This window comes from Vicia villosa, linkage group LG4 (genome assembly GCF_029867415.1).
Source record: "Vicia villosa cultivar HV-30 ecotype Madison, WI linkage group LG4, Vvil1.0, whole genome shotgun sequence".
In the NCBI taxonomy this organism is placed as follows: domain Eukaryota; kingdom Viridiplantae; phylum Streptophyta; class Magnoliopsida; order Fabales; family Fabaceae; genus Vicia; species Vicia villosa.
In genome coordinates, this window is record NC_081183.1 from 76833382 (window position 1) to 76850705 (window position 17324).

The 17324-nt window shown below is 35.9% G+C and overlaps 1 protein-coding gene across 8 annotated transcripts; it reads left to right on the forward strand.

Annotated features, from left to right (window-relative positions):
• Positions 1 to 2994: 2994 nt before the first annotated feature.
• LOC131594917 (uncharacterized) lies at positions 2995 to 16305 on the forward strand. 8 transcript variants are annotated; one of them, XM_058867111.1, is made up of 27 exons: positions 2995 to 3238; positions 3543 to 4214; positions 4321 to 4429; positions 4539 to 4636; positions 5263 to 5418; positions 5936 to 6004; positions 6467 to 6589; positions 6667 to 6816; positions 6958 to 7089; positions 7177 to 7256; positions 7374 to 7468; positions 7569 to 7636; positions 9260 to 9361; positions 9470 to 9543; positions 11769 to 11876; positions 12063 to 12138; positions 12488 to 12624; positions 12728 to 12887; positions 12979 to 13152; positions 13286 to 13402; positions 13483 to 13638; positions 14312 to 14476; positions 14579 to 14691; positions 15066 to 15189; positions 15388 to 15483; positions 15562 to 15624; positions 15701 to 16305. In XM_058867111.1, the coding sequence occupies exons 1-27, from the start codon at positions 3077 to 3079 to the stop codon at positions 15722 to 15724; spliced, it is 3603 nt and encodes a 1200-aa protein (XP_058723094.1). In that variant the 5' UTR covers positions 2995 to 3076; the 3' UTR covers positions 15725 to 16305. The 8 variants fall into 8 exon arrangements, 6 of the variants coding, with proteins under 6 accessions (XP_058723094.1, XP_058723095.1, XP_058723098.1 ...); XM_058867112.1 differs by lacking the exon at positions 11769 to 11876; XR_009281611.1 differs by lacking the exons at positions 15388 to 15483; positions 15562 to 15624; positions 15701 to 16305 and having other exon boundaries at positions 14557 to 14691.
• The last annotated feature ends 1019 nt before the right edge of the window (positions 16306 to 17324 follow it).

Here is a 17324-nt window from a genome sequence, read left to right on the forward strand (position 1 = left end):
TTTGGAGGACCTATAATCTCTTTGACCATATCTCCCAAATGTTGCATTTCTTGATCTTGGGCCCAACATCAAAGTTGTAGAGGATGAAATTTCATTGAGAATAGGCGTTGGTTGGGAAATTTTTGATACTCCATGTGAAAGTTATGACTGGTCAAAGTTGAGTTGACTTTCTCCTATAAAAACCCTAATTTGAACCTTTGCATTTGTTCATTTCTGAGTTTTTATTGATGGATCATGATCAACCTTTGATCAAATGATGGATTTAAACTCACATACTTGATGTTGACCAAAAATCTTGAAGTTTGACTCTGTTTTGACTATAGTTGACTTTTAGGTCAGCATAGTCGATTATTGGTCATCTGAGTCGTTGAATGAGCGATCCTTGGAATTGAAGCTTAACTTTTGGCATGGATATGATTTGATACATATGTGACACCTTGAGATCCATTTGAGGCCCTGGAGATTCAACATCCTTTGATAAAATGCAAACCCTAATTTTGAATGGGAGAGAGTGACTTGAGAAAACCCCCGAACTTTGAGCCTTTGAAGAGGAGGGAAAATTTTGGGGTATGGCAACGGGCGCTTCCAGGAATTCGTGACAAAGTTAGGAACTAAGAAACACTTCGCGTCAGTCGAACACCCCCAGACAAACAGGCAGACCGAGGCCGCTAATAGAGTAATTCTATGAGGCATCAAAAGAAGACTGGACGAAATCAAAAAGGGGTGGATCGAGGAGCTACACAGCGTCCTCTGGGCCTACTGCACCACCCCCATTCCACAACTAGGGAGACTCTTTTTCGACTTACTTATGGGACAGAAGCCGTGATCCCCGTCAAAGTACATGTGCCCACTAGGCGCACCGAGGAACCCCTCGAAACAGAAGGCAACCTCGAGGCGATTAGAGAAGAGCTCGGCCTGGTCGAAGAAATTCGAACAGGGGCCGCTATGCGCGAAGCTTCACTCAAACAAAAAATCGCCCTAAGACACGACACAAAGGTCATTAAACGAGAATTTAAGGTAGATAGCCTAGTGCTCAAAAGAAATCACAAAGACTCCCGGGAAGGCAAACTGGGAGGGCCCCTATCGCGTCCGAGCGAAGACTAAAAATGGGGCATACGATACTACTTAGAGAACTTACAAGGAGAAGAACTCGCTCGACCTTGTAACGCCGAAAAAGTCAAGCAATATTACAGCTAAAACACAGGTGCGGCCCGGGTACACGCCGAGCACCTAAAGAAATTAGACAAAAAGACAGAAGTCTGCTCTCTTAATCGAGCAGACTCCATGTCTTTCGGGGGGGCACGAATACCGAGCACTCCCGTCATAAACAAGTACCATGACGGTAGAGCACCTCACTCGCGAGGGGATCGTTCACGCCATGAGGCTCGGAACTCAGCACAACGAGGCCCGAGACTCACCCTCGCCAGACACATGTCCCCGACAATCGACCACAGTTCCACATACTGGGCGATCAATACATTACAGTTGAGCAAATCTTCCAATTAAATAAAACAAACATACACGCGAAAAAGAACAACAACGATACTTTATTCATCATCCACGAGAATTACAAAGTACACATAAAATAAAATAAAAACACATTATTCTGCCCGACGGACGAACTCCTCCGAATGGAGATACTGATACCAATCCTCGTCCCACTCAGTCTCAGAACTGTCAGCATTAACCACGACTCTCACACCTGAAGACTGAGCATGCGCGTCCGAACCCCGGGCCTCCCGATGATGAGAAGCAGATCCGGTCAAGACCTTCTTCTTCTTCTCCTTCACCTCCTTCACTCCACGAGAGCATGAGGTTGAAGAAACCTTTCCTCCCTTAGCGCCACCGATTCTTGCGTAAAAATGAAGAAAGAAAGGCCCATGAGACCTCCTTTTATAGAAGAAGAAGAAGGGGGATAGAAATGCTTGGGAAACGGAAAAAGTAATTAAAGGACAAAGACGTTGGAAACCAACGTCACGCTGTCCAAGGAGTCAAAACGCATGCACACAGACCCCAAGAAACAGGCACAACAAACAATAACGTTAAAAACTAAGTACTCCTTAATTAAAACGGGCAAAAAGCCCGGAAATGTGCCCAACTACGGCCATAAAGACCGAGCTGGTAATATACTTGCAAAATCAAAACGGGGGGCATACCTCCCGGAATAGCAGTACAAAACAAAGGCTTATCATCCTTTCTAAATCATAGAAAGAGTGTGGCGCCCCATTTCTTTCCTTTTCCACCTAGTTCTTTCTAAACTTTTCGTTGTTGCAATTCTATCCCAACTTAAATATTACTTGTAATTTCGTGTTATTTGCCCTATATTATCATCACCAATCACAAGTTTACAAATATAACAAAGTATGAGAAAAATGGTCGAAAATTAAATCGGTTAGCCATCACTACCCAAACCCGCACCCAAAATTTTGGGTGACACCCGAATCCGAACCCAAACCCAATCAACTCGGATTTTGCACCGTTGACTCGGGTTCGGGTACGGGTGGACCCCGCAGGTTTGGGTCTGCTTGCCATCCTTAGCATCGAGAAAAGATTAGAACAAAATCGAAAAACCTACATTTAGTTCGGGTATGCATCGAGAAACCTAAAGGTTACAGTTTTTTTATGTGAACGGTGGAAATTAAATGGACACCAATTAGGAATAATAAATAAATATAAATTGTATTGGAAGAAAGTCCGAAATAAAATAAAAAACAATTAAAAGATAAATTATAACAAATATAATAAGATTATCTAAAATAGAAAATTTTCAAATAGTAAGGTGTATAAAATGCTGAAACTTGGCAAATTTGTCCAAATATTCATTTTGAAAAATTACTCATTTTTCAAATTTCAATATGGATAATTTAAAATTATTAAAGTCAACATTAATTTCTTTTAATAATTTAAAAAATATCTTATGCATAAGGTTTTTTTTTGTTTTGTTTTTAAGTGTTTATAATTAAAGAAAGAGGGAATGAGTACTATGGAAGTTTTTGTTTGAATAGTGAATAAAATGGCATAGAAAAGAAAACGAACAAGCGCCGAAAACATTTCCCACGCATTTGCCAGGTCGTCAATGGCAGACAGCAACAAGAAGGAAATCCAAATCCGAACCCTAACTGGCGATTCTATCACTCTTCACATCACTCCCACTGCCACTGTCCAACACCTCAAGCTTCTACTCAACCACTCTTTCTCTCCCGCCACCAATTCCCCCAATTTCCATCTCTTTTTCAAGGTACTTGATCTCTTTCTCTTTTCAAATATTTGTAATTCACACAGTATTGTAGAAACATTAGCATGTTAGTTTAACTTTGCATGCTATAATAATCTTTGTAGCACCGAAACTTCGTAATACACTTGTTGTTACGATTAATTTATTCATTTTTCAAATTATTATCCATAGTGCCGTGTTCTGAGGTGTCACATTTAATTTATTCATTTTTCAAATTATTATCAGTATTGCCGTGTCAGTGTCGTGTTCTGAGGTGTTCGTACTTCATAGATAGTAATGCTAGAGCATCACACATTTTTGGTTTCAGGGCAATAAATTGCAATTGCTTGATGAAATTGGTTCTTATCTCATCCAAGACGGCGAGTTTCTCGTTTTGATTCCATTCGTCAAGAAGGAGCCGACTTCAACAGAGAAACCAAATCCAGCTAATGTTGTTTTCAATGCTTCAACTTCGAATCTTGCGGATACAACGTGGTCCAATATAATGGAAGATTTGTCAGAATTACGCCAAACTACCCAAGAAATTGACCATAATAATGTATCTAATTTTGAGACGAATAAAAATAACACTGTGGAGGGTGAAAAGGGGATAGAGCTTCCTTATCATCTCATATTGAATACATTGGATAGTACTAGTCATACTGCTCTTGGAGAGCGTAGTTGTGAGGTTTTTTCGAAGGTTTTGGAGTCGGTGAATTGTTTATCTGATTTGCCTCTTGGACAGTGCAAGTTGTTCAAGAGGGCATGCGTGAAGGGATATTGTGGCAATGATGGTGGCGGGGTCACTTGCTTGTGTCCACAGTGGTTGAAGATAGTTGTGAAGTCGTTTGCTTTCATGAATATCTTTTCTGCCTTTCTTCATTTGCAGGGTAGGAAGGTAACCACAGGTCTAATGAAAGAAGCACTTGACCAGCTTGCTAAGTTTGGACTCAAACTTGGCCTGGATGACATGAAGTCTCTCTCCCTTCTTTGTCCTCATGTAAATTGGTTGATTTATCTTCGTGTTTGATATATACTTTTATGTGAAATAACATTTTTGCAGGCTTTCATTATGTGCTCTAAATTATGGATTGAATCCCTTGCAGCTAGTTTGTTTTGTAGATGACATAGAGAAGGCAAGGTTTGGCTATGTCATTGTTGTAGTAAATCATTCAAGTAACAATGAAGATCAAATTGAAGATAATCTTAAAAGAGGTATATCTAAGATGTGCACTGCTGTTGCTTTGGAAAATTCAGTGATATTCTTTTTCATAAGGATACTTTTTTTGTCTTTCTATTTTGCTTGACACGTTCTGTTTAATAGCTCGCAGGTCGCTTTATGTTTCAAAGATTGTCAGTACATTAAAGAGAAGGGAATGCTCTTTCCGAAAATGTCTAGGGTGGGCTTTTGAACAGCTTCAGGTACTTTTCTTTTTAGATCAACCAGTATGAATGGTCTATTGTAAACTCATTCATACTAGGGTCTTATTTTAGAAAATTATTATAATACCTGTTAACATTTATAAATTTACAACTTTCACTAGCAAAGAAAAAGCTTTGTATAATTGGGCATTAGGATTTCATCAGTATGGTAGTTGATTTTTATAACTGAAATTATTGGGTGACATACAAAATTCTTTCCTAAACCATGAAATCTACGTAGAACCGAACTTGATAAATTGAAGTGGATAGATAAAAGAGAGGCGTTCTTGGGTTTAAAACCACTTGGATTTGAAATTGTGATAAGATATGACAGCTTAAAGATTCTAAGTACATGTCCAAAGGACTAGGACTATTTATACTAGGTTTATAAGCATTTACTAAACTTAACCGAGTTTTTGAAGGCTCAAATAAACTTTTGTGCAAAGCTCATTATAAAGTAACATGCTAGTTATGTCAGTGTGGCTACTTTATTTAAAGAACAATGTGTTAAATTCAAATATAATTGACTAAAATAAAACATAAAAACATAAGATCAAATAAACTGCTCATGTCAATTAACCTTTATGATGTTGAATAATTTGCATTGCCATCAATCTTATTTGCAGTTTGAAATTGGAGATGAGATGAACGTGAAAATTTCCTTTGAAGAACTGTTTGCAGCAGTCAAGGACCGTGATTTTACAAGGAAAGAAAACAAAACAAAACGTGTAAAGAGATGCTCAACTTCCTCAAGACTTGACATGGACCGCATTGGGTGTCATGTGTGTATTCATCTTATGATATACTATTAATTTTATTTTTTTTGTTCTATGAATAATGAAAGCTTATCATAGAGCATAAAGATAAAGAGCATTAGAGGAAAATAAAATGTTGGTTTTATATTTTAAATCTGAAGCCATCTTTTCCCTTTTTCTTTATTGGTCAACTGGGTTTGTAATCATTAACATATTCAAGCCAAAATAACATGGCTGGGGTAAGAATTCAAAATTCAAGCCTCTCGTGTTCATACATGTGTTTTATAGACTAGTGAAATCTCTGATATATTTTTGGTCGATATTTAAAGATATGGGTGTGAGCATTTTTTGCATGTCAATTATAATGCTCGGAAACTAGTATATGAATTATGAGAAAAATAATTCAACCATACTTTTTAGCTTCTTTTCTCTGTGTTGCTCGAGCTGTGCATACTTTTCTACTGCAATCCATAGATGTTTCAATTATGCTTTTGCGATAGAATGTACAGTACTAGTTCATATCACTTAATTCTTGGCTTGGCAGGACACAAGGTCATTAATGGCTGTGGACATGGTTGAACATCTTAAGAAAGGAATTGGATCTGAAGGACAGGTATTCTCTTTTTTACTGTGATCAGAGTTTCGTGCTTTTGGAAGTATAATACATGAAATCCTTAATTTCCCATGATTTTCTGGATATGGTGCCAATAATCTACTGTAAAATACACAACAAACAATGTTTATGTTTGAAAATGAATAAGAGAAAACATTTGAATTAATCTGCGTCTCACAATTACACTGGATAATACACACACGTATAATGTATACAGACACACACAATACATATTGAGAAAGTGAAAACAAGAAAATATTTGAGTCTCAGTTAGACACCAGAGAATAATAATAATAATAATATATATTGAGTCTTGATTACAATCACTATAATTTCTCTAATTTTTTGAAGTACACAATTCTAACAATTTATAATCTAACTTGATATTCTTTATATCACTAAAGAAAATGTATCAAGACATGACTTAGTTAACGCTAAATTACGACTGCGTGGTTAATGTAGATTGTACATATTGAAGATATATGTGCCAGAAAAGCCATTTACAGTGAGATCCCCGCTGAATTATCAGAAAAAATGAGATCTGCACTAGATTATATTGGAGTTTCCAAATTGTATAGTCATCAGGTATGAGTTGAATATGTCAAACTGTGCCTTTGTAGATTATAGTTTCTAATGTATATTTTGCTGCATGGTTTACATAGGCAGAATCTATTCAAGCCTCCCTTGTCGGGAAGAATGTTGTTGTGGCTACAATGACATCTAGTGGCAAATCTGTTTGCTACAACCTGCCTGTTCTAGAAGAGTTGCTTAAAAATTCCTCCTCATGTGCATTGTACGTATTTCCAACGAAGGTTTGTTTTCAGTCTGTTATTTAATTTTCTATTCTAAATTCTAAGTGCTTGGAGATAGTCATAAACTCCCTGTCTTCCTCTCCCTCACTATTTTTGCCCAAAGGTTGTTGTAACTATAACTAAATTATTCCATGCTGGTAGGCGTTAGCTCAAGATCAACTAAGGTCTTTGTTACACATGACAAAAGAATTTGATGCCGACTTAAATATTGGTATATATGATGGTGACACTTCTCATAGCGAAAGGACACGGCTACGTGATAATTCTAGACTGGTAATATAATAAGTAACAGGTTATTTCTTCTGTAGACTGGACAAATTATGATGAAAAATGCTTCATTTTATATTATATATACTGCAGTTAATCACAAATCCAGATATGCTACATATATCAATCTTGCCTCACCATCGGCTATTTGGCCGGATTTTATCAAATCTAAGGTAATATTTATGGTATATTCAATCAGATTATCAAAACTAAATTAATTTGATTTTTATATGGAATATTTCTTAATGGATTGTTACTGCGGAGAAGTATACTCACTCTTAACCTATTAGGTTTCTGGTAATTGATGAAACTCATACCTACAAGGGGGCATTTGGATGTCATACAGCTCTTATATTAAGGAGGCTTAAGCGACTCTGCTCACATGGTTTGTTAAGCTTCAGGAAATGTCTTCATGTTTATTGTTCTACTTCTATTTAAATTTTAAATTGAAATTTCAATGCAGTTTATCTCCATTACAATTGCAGTATATGGAGCTGTTCCTTCTTTTATATTCTCTACTGCCACTTCTGCGAATCCTCATGAGCATTCTATGGTACTGTTCCTTCTTTTATATTCTCTACTGCTACTTCTGCGAATCCTCATGAGCATTCTATGGTAAATATTTCTCTGAAATAGTAACTTTATACACTTAGTATAGAGAAATTAAGGAAAGGGAAAGTATATGGTTCCATGGCAATTCTTATCCGAGAAATTCAAGAGTCTTCGTCTCTCATTTCCAAATTCTTCTCTAAACTATTCACTTGTGTTAACATTGCAACTCGTGTAGTGTCCATCCCAGAGTTATTAATCACAGATAGCGTAGCGGAGAGGCCCACCCCAAAAATGGGATAGCGGGATAGCTTTTTGAACTAATTATATGAATAATTTACCTATATATTTGATGTAGATTAAATAATTTTTTGGACTAATTATATGAATAATCTACATATATTAGTCCCAGAATCAATATATTTTAAAAGAAAGGAATAAAAAACAATGATATGAAAGAAAAAACAACTTGAAAACAAAAAAGAAAAACAATGCCAAGAGAAGAATATGATAGAGAACATAATAGAAAAGCAGAAAACCGAAGTAGAGAAGAAGAAGAATAGAGAGAAGCTTGAAGCATTTGAGGCGGGGGAGGAGCGAAAAACGCGAGAAGCAGCGAACAGAAGAAACACAATGGAGAAAGGTGAGAACATGAATGAGATAGGAGGAAACACTAACGACTAAAATAAAGTTTCCAATTTTAAATTTGTTAAGAAAAAGGTGTTTTTGCACTCCAGAAAAGCCCTAAAAGCAGAAAACCGCTCCGGGCCGGGAAGCGCCCTGCTCCCGCAATCCGCTACCCCAGCTTTCCCGACCGCTATCCAAAACTGGGATACGCGCCGCTTCTCCATAGCGGAGGGTTGCCGCACCGGGAGAGAATCCTGGATAGCGCCTGGAGTGGCCGCTATTAATAACTCTGGTCCATCCATAGCCTCTTTAATTTGTATATGTGATACCAAATAATAGGTACAAGATAAATAACAATTGTTTAGAGTCCCACACCGGACAATATATGGTCTTAACATGTCTTTATAAGTGAGGTAATTCTCACCCTACAATCCGGTTTTGTAGGGACGAGTTAGGCCCAACCACATTTCTTAACATGATATTAAGAGTCTCGTCTCATTTAAGATCTGGTGGCCACCTGCTAGTTGTCTAGTCCCGGGAGTGAGAGAGTATGTTCAGAGTTCCACATTGGACAATATATGGTCTGAACATGTCTTTATAAGTGGGGGCAATCCTCACCCTACAAGCCTGTTTTGTAGGGATGAGTTAGGTCCAACCACATTTCTTAACAACAATAAAATATGAAAGAAAAATTCATTACGTTAATGCTGGACTGGAAAAGAAAAATATACCAAGCTCTTAGAGATTTCCTAGTCTATTGCAAAGGTTCTTCGTGATTCCGACCGTGTTTTGTGCCACCCCAATATCAAATTATATAGCCGAAGACAGTAGAATCCACCCACTCTCCCCATCCCTCGCCAACTCAGCAATTAGTTACATAGACGTTGATATTTCCCTCTCTCTCCTCGCTGATGTTGCCTTTTATGCTATCATAAGTTTGTTTGTTAATCTTCTCAAAACTGCTATACTGCTGCACTCTAACCATAAATCTATATCCCAGGAACTTGCAAATTTATCCAAAGTGGAGTTATTTCAGAAAGATGGAAGTCCATCTGCAAGAAAACTTTTCATCCTTTGGAATCCTGCTTTGCGACCAAAAGCTGTGAGTTAAAGTTCTGTTGTTTTATTTAAATGATGTAGTTCTGGTAGACGGTAGTACTAACTGAAGACATATTTTAACAAACCAAATGCTACTGCTACTTGACTGCAGATATTCAATAAAACTCGGTTTTCTATGGATAATGATGAGTTGGCCGATGAAAGTACAAATTTTGTTCGTTCAAGGTGATAATCCCCCTATGTATGACAATATGAAATTTTACAACTGTGTATTTGATGCATGCAGCCTTATTTTGGACTGCTTTCTTTGATAAATGAAATATTGACCAATTTTTCTTAATGCTTAAGCTAATATTGAATGGAGCCTAAAGAATTATTTATATCTTGAACATTTCATCTCATACTAGTGCTCTTAAGGCTCAAAGTATGGTCAATGAGCATGCTACCTTGACCCTGGGCTGATACAGTAACAGAACAACCAAGCTTGTCCCACAAGGTGGTGTCGGCTATATGGAGCAATCAACACGTAGAAATCCTATCATGTATTTGGTTCAAAGATTGATTATTTACCTATACATTGCTCTCAATGACCTTGGGCTATTAATGGAGACATGAGTTTTACATTTGGAACTTGGTTTTAAACTCTATTACCATGTTAAGAAACAATATTCCTAAATTCTTAAGTTGTTAAGTGTAAGAACAGTTTTATATCTAATTTTTAGGGTTATATTACTAAACGAGGGAGAAATCGAAGATGCAAACCATCTAGTTCAAACTTGCTGTTTGAAGTGGAGGAAAGCCTCAAGTGTTTTATGTAATGCGAAAGCACTGCTCAAACTAAAGGGAAATTTTCATCGGACAACTGTAAAATCAACGGTGTTTTATGGGGCAAAATGTTAGACACTAAAGAACAAAACAAGAATAAATTTGCCTCGGATGTGTGATAAGTTTAGATGAGATAAGATTAGAAATGAAAGCATTAGAGAGTTGGGGTAGCATCTATCGTAGAAAAGATGATGGAAACCCGACTTAGATGGTTTGGATGCATAGAGAGATGACTTATAGATTTTGCAGTAAGGAGAATTGACCAGATGGAGGGTAGTTAAATCGCTAGAGGCAAAGGAAGTCCTGGAAAAAGTATAAGAGAAATTATTAAATCATATTTAGAGATTAAAAAGTTGGATAGAAACATGATATGTGATAAAACATTATGGCATCGGGGCAGATATCAGTCAATGCATACTTAATTCTCAAGTATTTGTTTGGGTTTGTTTGGTTTAAACATGGACGAGGCAAATATTTTAATTAAAGGGAAAAAGCTTATTTATATTTTAAACCCTTTTAATGTTTCACATGACATTTAATGCAAAGTTATTTTAGTCAATGCATATCTAAGTTTGTTAAAAAATATTCTCTTCCCTCCAAGTGCCCTAGTATTGAATTGTTGGACGGGAGCTGAAATTGATTCATGAGGGATTTTACTTCATTGCCCTCCCTTCAAATCCCCTCCAAAATATGGATCAAAACAACTACAGTTTAAAATAATCCTTCCCCGTCCCACCATTTCCCCCAACCAAATAGACACGTTCAAAAAAAGAACATATTAGCTGTCACTTGTTTTCCGTTGACTAGACAATGTATAAGCTAGTTTCTTAGCTCGTGTACCTGGTAACAGTAACAGAGGAAGTCAAAATTGAGAGGTGCTTTGTGACCCTTAAGATTTTGGTTTAAGGGTTAACTCAACCTAAAAATTTAGCTCAAGAGGTGATGAATGCGTAAGCCTTATAAAGATTATTTTGGCCATATATCAATAGTTGACGTGGGATCTCAGCGCACTCCCTCATTAGGGTGGGAATAGGTCAGATTAACTAAAGGCCTAGGCTTTTATAAGTCTATTTAGCTAAAAAGACTAGGTCACATGCCATAAAAAAGTTTTTTAAGCTTATCAGACTGATCTATTTAAATAAAAATGAAAAACTTTATTAATATTTGTTAAGAAATGTGATTTAGCCTAACTCAACCCTACAAAACCGGCTTGTAGGGTGAGGATTGCCCCCACTTATAAGGACATGTTCAGGCTATATATTGTCCGATGTGAGACTCTTAACAAACCCCCTCACGTCCAGGATTAGACAACTGGAGCATGGAAATAAATGATGGGTGACACGATAGCGAAAACCTGATAGTAGGTGGCCCACTGCATAGAGAGATATTCAGAAATATTGTTAGAAAGTTTGTAGAGTTATCCTCTGGTTTAGGAGTTCGTAGAACTCTGGTTTATTCACTGTATTTTCTGTTTTCCACCTTTGTAAGAGCTTGAGGTTCACCATTTCCAGGCAATAAAATTCATTTCATCATTTTAAAAATTCCGAGTTCTATCATATTTCCCCAGTTTGTCGCATTCTTACATATCTGAGGTTTTAATGCATTGTGCCCCATTCCTTATGCAGCCCAATCGTGGATGTTTCACGCCTTCTTGCTGAAATGGTTCAGCATGGTCTTCGCTGCATTGCATTTTGTAAATCACGGAAGCTTTGTGAACTTGTTTTATCCTATGTGTATGTAAAATCAATTCCATCTACTTGTGTAGTTTGATAGAGTTGATGTTGGGATAACATTGTTTGTTTTTCCTAAATTCTGTTTGTTATATTTGATGTCCATTTTGGAGTTCAAGTTAACGGCTTTTTAGTTGTTAAGTAATGACGGTTCTCTTGCAACTGAAATGAAATGATTTGAAATGACAGACGTGAGATTCTTCATGAGACAGCCCCGCATCTACTGGATTCCGTATGTGCGTATCGTGGTGGCTACATTGCAGAGGTCAATTTTACCCCACTCTTTGCCTTTTCTTGTCATAGAAGTCTGCATTTTATGTGTTTGTGCAATAGCACGCTTCTGTGTGCGCATACAATCTGTCTGCATGCCATGTTCATGCAACTGATACTTGAAATGGCAGCGGTAAAATATTATTATCCTAGGAACAGGTGTCTAATATGCTCTCATTTTATCACTAATGAAGTCCTTATGTTGTCGGTTTTTCGGTCTTTACCTTCTTTTTTATCATTGGAAATATTTTTAGTATTCCATTTCATTAAGAATAAACTCAATTCAATTCTCCAGTGATTAAGGTATGGGTCTCAAATCAACACTGGCTTCTTCACATTGACAGGAAAGAAGAAAAATAGAGAGTGCTTTATTTGGTGGTAAAATTTGTGGTGTTGCTGCAACCAATGCTCTTGAGTTGGGCATTGATGTTGGAGAAATTGACGTCACTCTGCATCTAGGATTTCCTGGTAGTATTGCAAGGTATTTTCCCTTATTCTTTGATATTCTTGTCCTTTTTAATAGCTTCTTGTGTGCGAGGTTATCTGATTTCCTTTTATTTTCCAATGAATATTTTGTATTTTAGCTTGTGGCAACAAGCTGGTAGGGGTGGGAGAAGAGATAGACCATCTCTTGCTATATATGTTGCATTTGGTGGACCACTTGATCAATACTTCATGAAAAATCCTAGAAAACTTTTTGAAAGACCAATCGAATGCTGTCATATTGATACTCAAAACAAGCAGGTTCTTAGTTATTAAAAATAGTATTTTTAAGATTGTTTAGTTTTTTTAACAAATGGGGAGGTTTGTGCTAATTACAACAGACTCTCTCCAGGTTCTTGAACAGCATTTGGTCTGTGCAGCTCACGAACACCCTCTGAGTGTGCAGTATGATGAGCAGTATTTTGGTGCTTGCTTAGAGAGTGTTTTGAGTTCTCTAAAAGATAGAGGATACTTATGTCCTGATCTGTCTGATTCTTCAAGAGTTTGGAACTACATTGGCCCCGAGGTATCAACATGTTAGGTTTAATGTCTTTCTGGTGTAGTTTACTTTTCTATTATTGAGCTCTTCTAAATATTTGAGTGTTGTGGGATGACAATTTTTTCTTGTTTTTTACCGAACCTTGTTCCCCCTCCCCCAGAAATTGCCTTCGCAAGCAGTCAATATCCGAGCAATAGAAACTGTTAGATATAGTGTCATAGATCAGAAAAAGAATGAAGTCCTAGAAGAGATAGAGGAAAGCAAGGCTTTCTTTCAGGTATTGACTTAGACTTATATGAACAAAGGACTCAGCAACATTTCGAGATTTATCGTGTATTTATGCTGTACTTGATTCAGGTATATGAAGGTGCAGTGTACTTGCGCCAGGGGAAAACTTATTTGGTTGAAAAATTAGATCTATCTAGCAAAGCTGCTTTCTGTAAAGAGGCTGATCTAAAGTATTATACAAAGACTCGAGATTACACTGATATCCATGTCATTGGGGGTAATATTGTATGTGATCTTCAGTTTTGTAGAGATTCTTTGCTTTATTATCTTTTTAACCTATTTCTCTTGAAAATAGTGACAACCAATTTGAATTTGAATTGTCCTTTGATGAAATAGGGAATTAAAGAATGTATGAAGTGTTGTTTGATTTTCAAAACATAACTTTCTTTGTTGCATACCTCCAAATTTCGGTTCTTAAAGTTTTGCTGTGCAAACAATCTCACAAGTAATGCTAGCAACACACTCTGCAAATTTTAACAGACACTTCATTATCAATTGAAATTCTTGTTGATCCTCCAACAAATTTCTACTCTCTAAGTCGCGTCTCCAAATAATCTCATAAAATGCTGGTAACACTAACAAATGACCAGAAATTTAGTCTTTGGATCTTATTCTCAATATAATGCTAGCATTCGTTCCTGACATATTCTAATTAGGAAAAATATACTTCTGAAATAGTATCCACCAAAACTGCTATGAATTATAATCGATAAAAATCTAGCCAATTAAGGCTCCGTCATTTAAATGGAATATATAAAACCTTCAGGTATTTTATCCTTGACTTCACTGAAAAGTCTCTCTATGCATTGAATTTAAAACTTACCCTTTCACCTTATATCTGATGGATAATGCTAGTGATGTTAAGGCGTTTGAGAACTTATGTCTGTCCTATTCCCAGGCTTATCCAGTAATTGATTCCATCATGTTTCCAAAAACAAATGTGCGCGCCAATGTATGCCAAGTGACGACTACTTGGTTTGGATTTTATCGTATTCGGAAAGGAAGCAATCAAATCATTGATTCTGTTGATCTAGCCCTTCCTCAGTACTCATACGAGTCACAGGTGAACTTAGGCACTGTTAGGATTTCTTAAGGCAGTTTTCTTTATATTATCTGTATATGACATGTCTGCTTTAACTTCAGTGTGCTCTTTCTCTGTTAAAAGGCAGTCTGGGTTCCTGTGCCACAATCAATAAAAGAAGCGGTGGTCAAGCAAAATTATGATTTCCGTGGAGGTTTGCATGCCGCTTCTCATGCTGTTTTACACGTAGTGCCTTTGTAAGTTTCATATGAAAATGTTAATCATAAAGTTTTGGCATCAGTAACATGATATAGAGAAGCCTTATTCCTCCCCCCATGTTCGGTAGATGTTGGTTATATTTTGCATTATCTTTTACATATGTTATGCTCTTATGTAATGTTTTTTTTCCTTTTCTAATGAATATCTTGCGTTTTCCTTCATATCATCAGTTCACATCAGTTATTCATAGCATTATTATCATTCTTAAAGTAAATTGTGCGTAATTATTCTTGGTTCCCCTGACTTACACTCAGCTCATAACTTTTGGAGTTTCTACTACGAAAATAAATCTGTTGATCAAACTGTTATTTCTGTTGATCATGTTTATATATAAAGACGTCTGTGTTTGCAGACATATAATGTGCAACTTGTCTGATTTGGCTCCCGAGTGTCCGAATCCTCATGACAGCCGATATTATCCTGAAAGAATCTTAATATATGATCAACATCCTGGAGGGTCTGGAATTTCAGTACAGGTAGATAATACGTGAAAATGTATTACGACATCAATTGATTCATGTAGCAAACTTTCTATTGTGCTAAAAGTCTTGTTGTAATACTTGCATGATGCTTTTATGTTTTTAAATATCAGTGACATTTTCTAATAGAGTTGTTTTTTATTTAGCAATCAATGGTAACATTTTTCGTTTCATGATTATTATTTTGTTTGATAGGCTCAACCTCACTTCACAAAGTTCCTGGCAGCTGCTCTAGAAGTGCTCACATGTTGCCGCTGTACGGCTGATGTAGGTTGCCCTAATTGTATTCAGGTCTGGATCAAACATTTTCTGAGTAATTAAATTGTGTCCATCTTTGGCATTCAGTTTTGATAGTTATATTTTTTGTAGAGCTTTGCTTGTCATGAGTATAACGAGGTTTTGCACAAGGATGCTGCCATTATGATCATCAAGGTGGTGATTCAATTCAATTCAACCTCATGATTCATTTCCATTTTCATTTTGGTAACAAGATAAGTTGTTGTTGCAGGGTATTCTAGATGCAGAGAACTAGTAATCTAATTATCTAAGGAATGTGCTGCTGGCTATTCTGAAGTCTATATAGGAAATTTCTTTCTTTCCAAATATGCAGATAACTTAATTGTTTAACTCAAAGACAAATCCATTTTAGAAGACATGTGTATTTAAGTTTCTCCTTTTTAGTGAATCAGTTCTGTAAATAATAAAGGAAACGTTTCAGTGTACTTCAGTTTGTCCCTCATTATAATATAAATTATTGAGCCCCAACATATTTATGAAGTACTATCTCTGATTCTGGGTGACGTGAGAGCTCAATTAAGTCCCTCAGCTGTGTAGCACATAAAAAATATCTTTAGATTTAATCAACAGTCAAAATTTGTTGTAAAAGAAAATAAGAGCACAATATCTTTCCACAAGCAATATTATTCCGAATTCTCAGATTTATCTTGCCGCATATATGTTTTCCATTCAACCAAAATTCTCAAAAGAAATTTTCTGCAAATCAAAATATTTGGACAAATAATGTAATCATCTTTATCCTCTCAATTAAGTGTTTTGGATAGCACAATAGAACTCATGATGTTAACTAATCGACGTAAACACTGTTGACAGTGGTACTATTGGTACTATAGTTGCAATTGCTTTTCCATTTTTCTTGGATTTAGAAACATAGAGTTATTTATAGATCGAATGAAGTGCTTAAATTATATTCTCATTTTCACCCAGAGATGAATTCTGAAACAGTCAAAAATGCCAAAAAAGTAAATTTGATTTTGACTCTAGAGAATTTCTGAATCCCTGCCATCTGTTGTGATTAACAAGAGCAGGATGTTCATGGAACCATCTTCAATTTATGAAACTCATACTTTGTTTTGCTTTCCACTAGTAGTGATTCTCCTTTTAAATTAAATTCTAAAACAAAACGAAAAAGAATTTTTTAAGTGCAAGCCTCCAATAAAAGTTTTTTCAAACTTTTCACTCGTTATCATACGTGAAGTTTAGGTTTAAAGAATTTAAAAGAACATTTTGATGGGATAATTTAATTAAGATATGAATGCAATTTTCATTAATCACAATAAATTTGTCTTTGATTATCCTTATAATTTTGAAGAAATGCAGTTATTGTTCCAGAGATAGATATGAGGTATTGTTTCCAAAATAGAAGTGAGATATAATTATCTGTGAGATGTGAGATATGCATATGTTATCATATTTAGTTTTATAAACTTGGAACCACCGATTAAATCTAACAGTATTATTTTAAGTTTTACCGGTGAAAAATTTAATTGAACCCTCACCCTGATTCTAATATACGAAAAAATTATTTTTTAAATATATTAAATAATTAATGTATTTGATTCCTATTTAGTATAGTTACTATTAGGTTACACTAAGCTAACAAGATCTAAATTGCATAAGAAGATAAAAACACACAAGAAATAACTTTTCAAATTTTCATTAACCTCTCAACAAGATAAAACATACAATATATAGCTAGGGTTTAGGAACTAAGGATTGGGCCATGGGCCAAATAACAACATCATAATGAATATAAGAAAACTACTAATAATACTAGATACTAATGTCCTAATTAGTAGTAAAAGTCTTTAAGAAAAATGGGTGTTTTTTTTTTT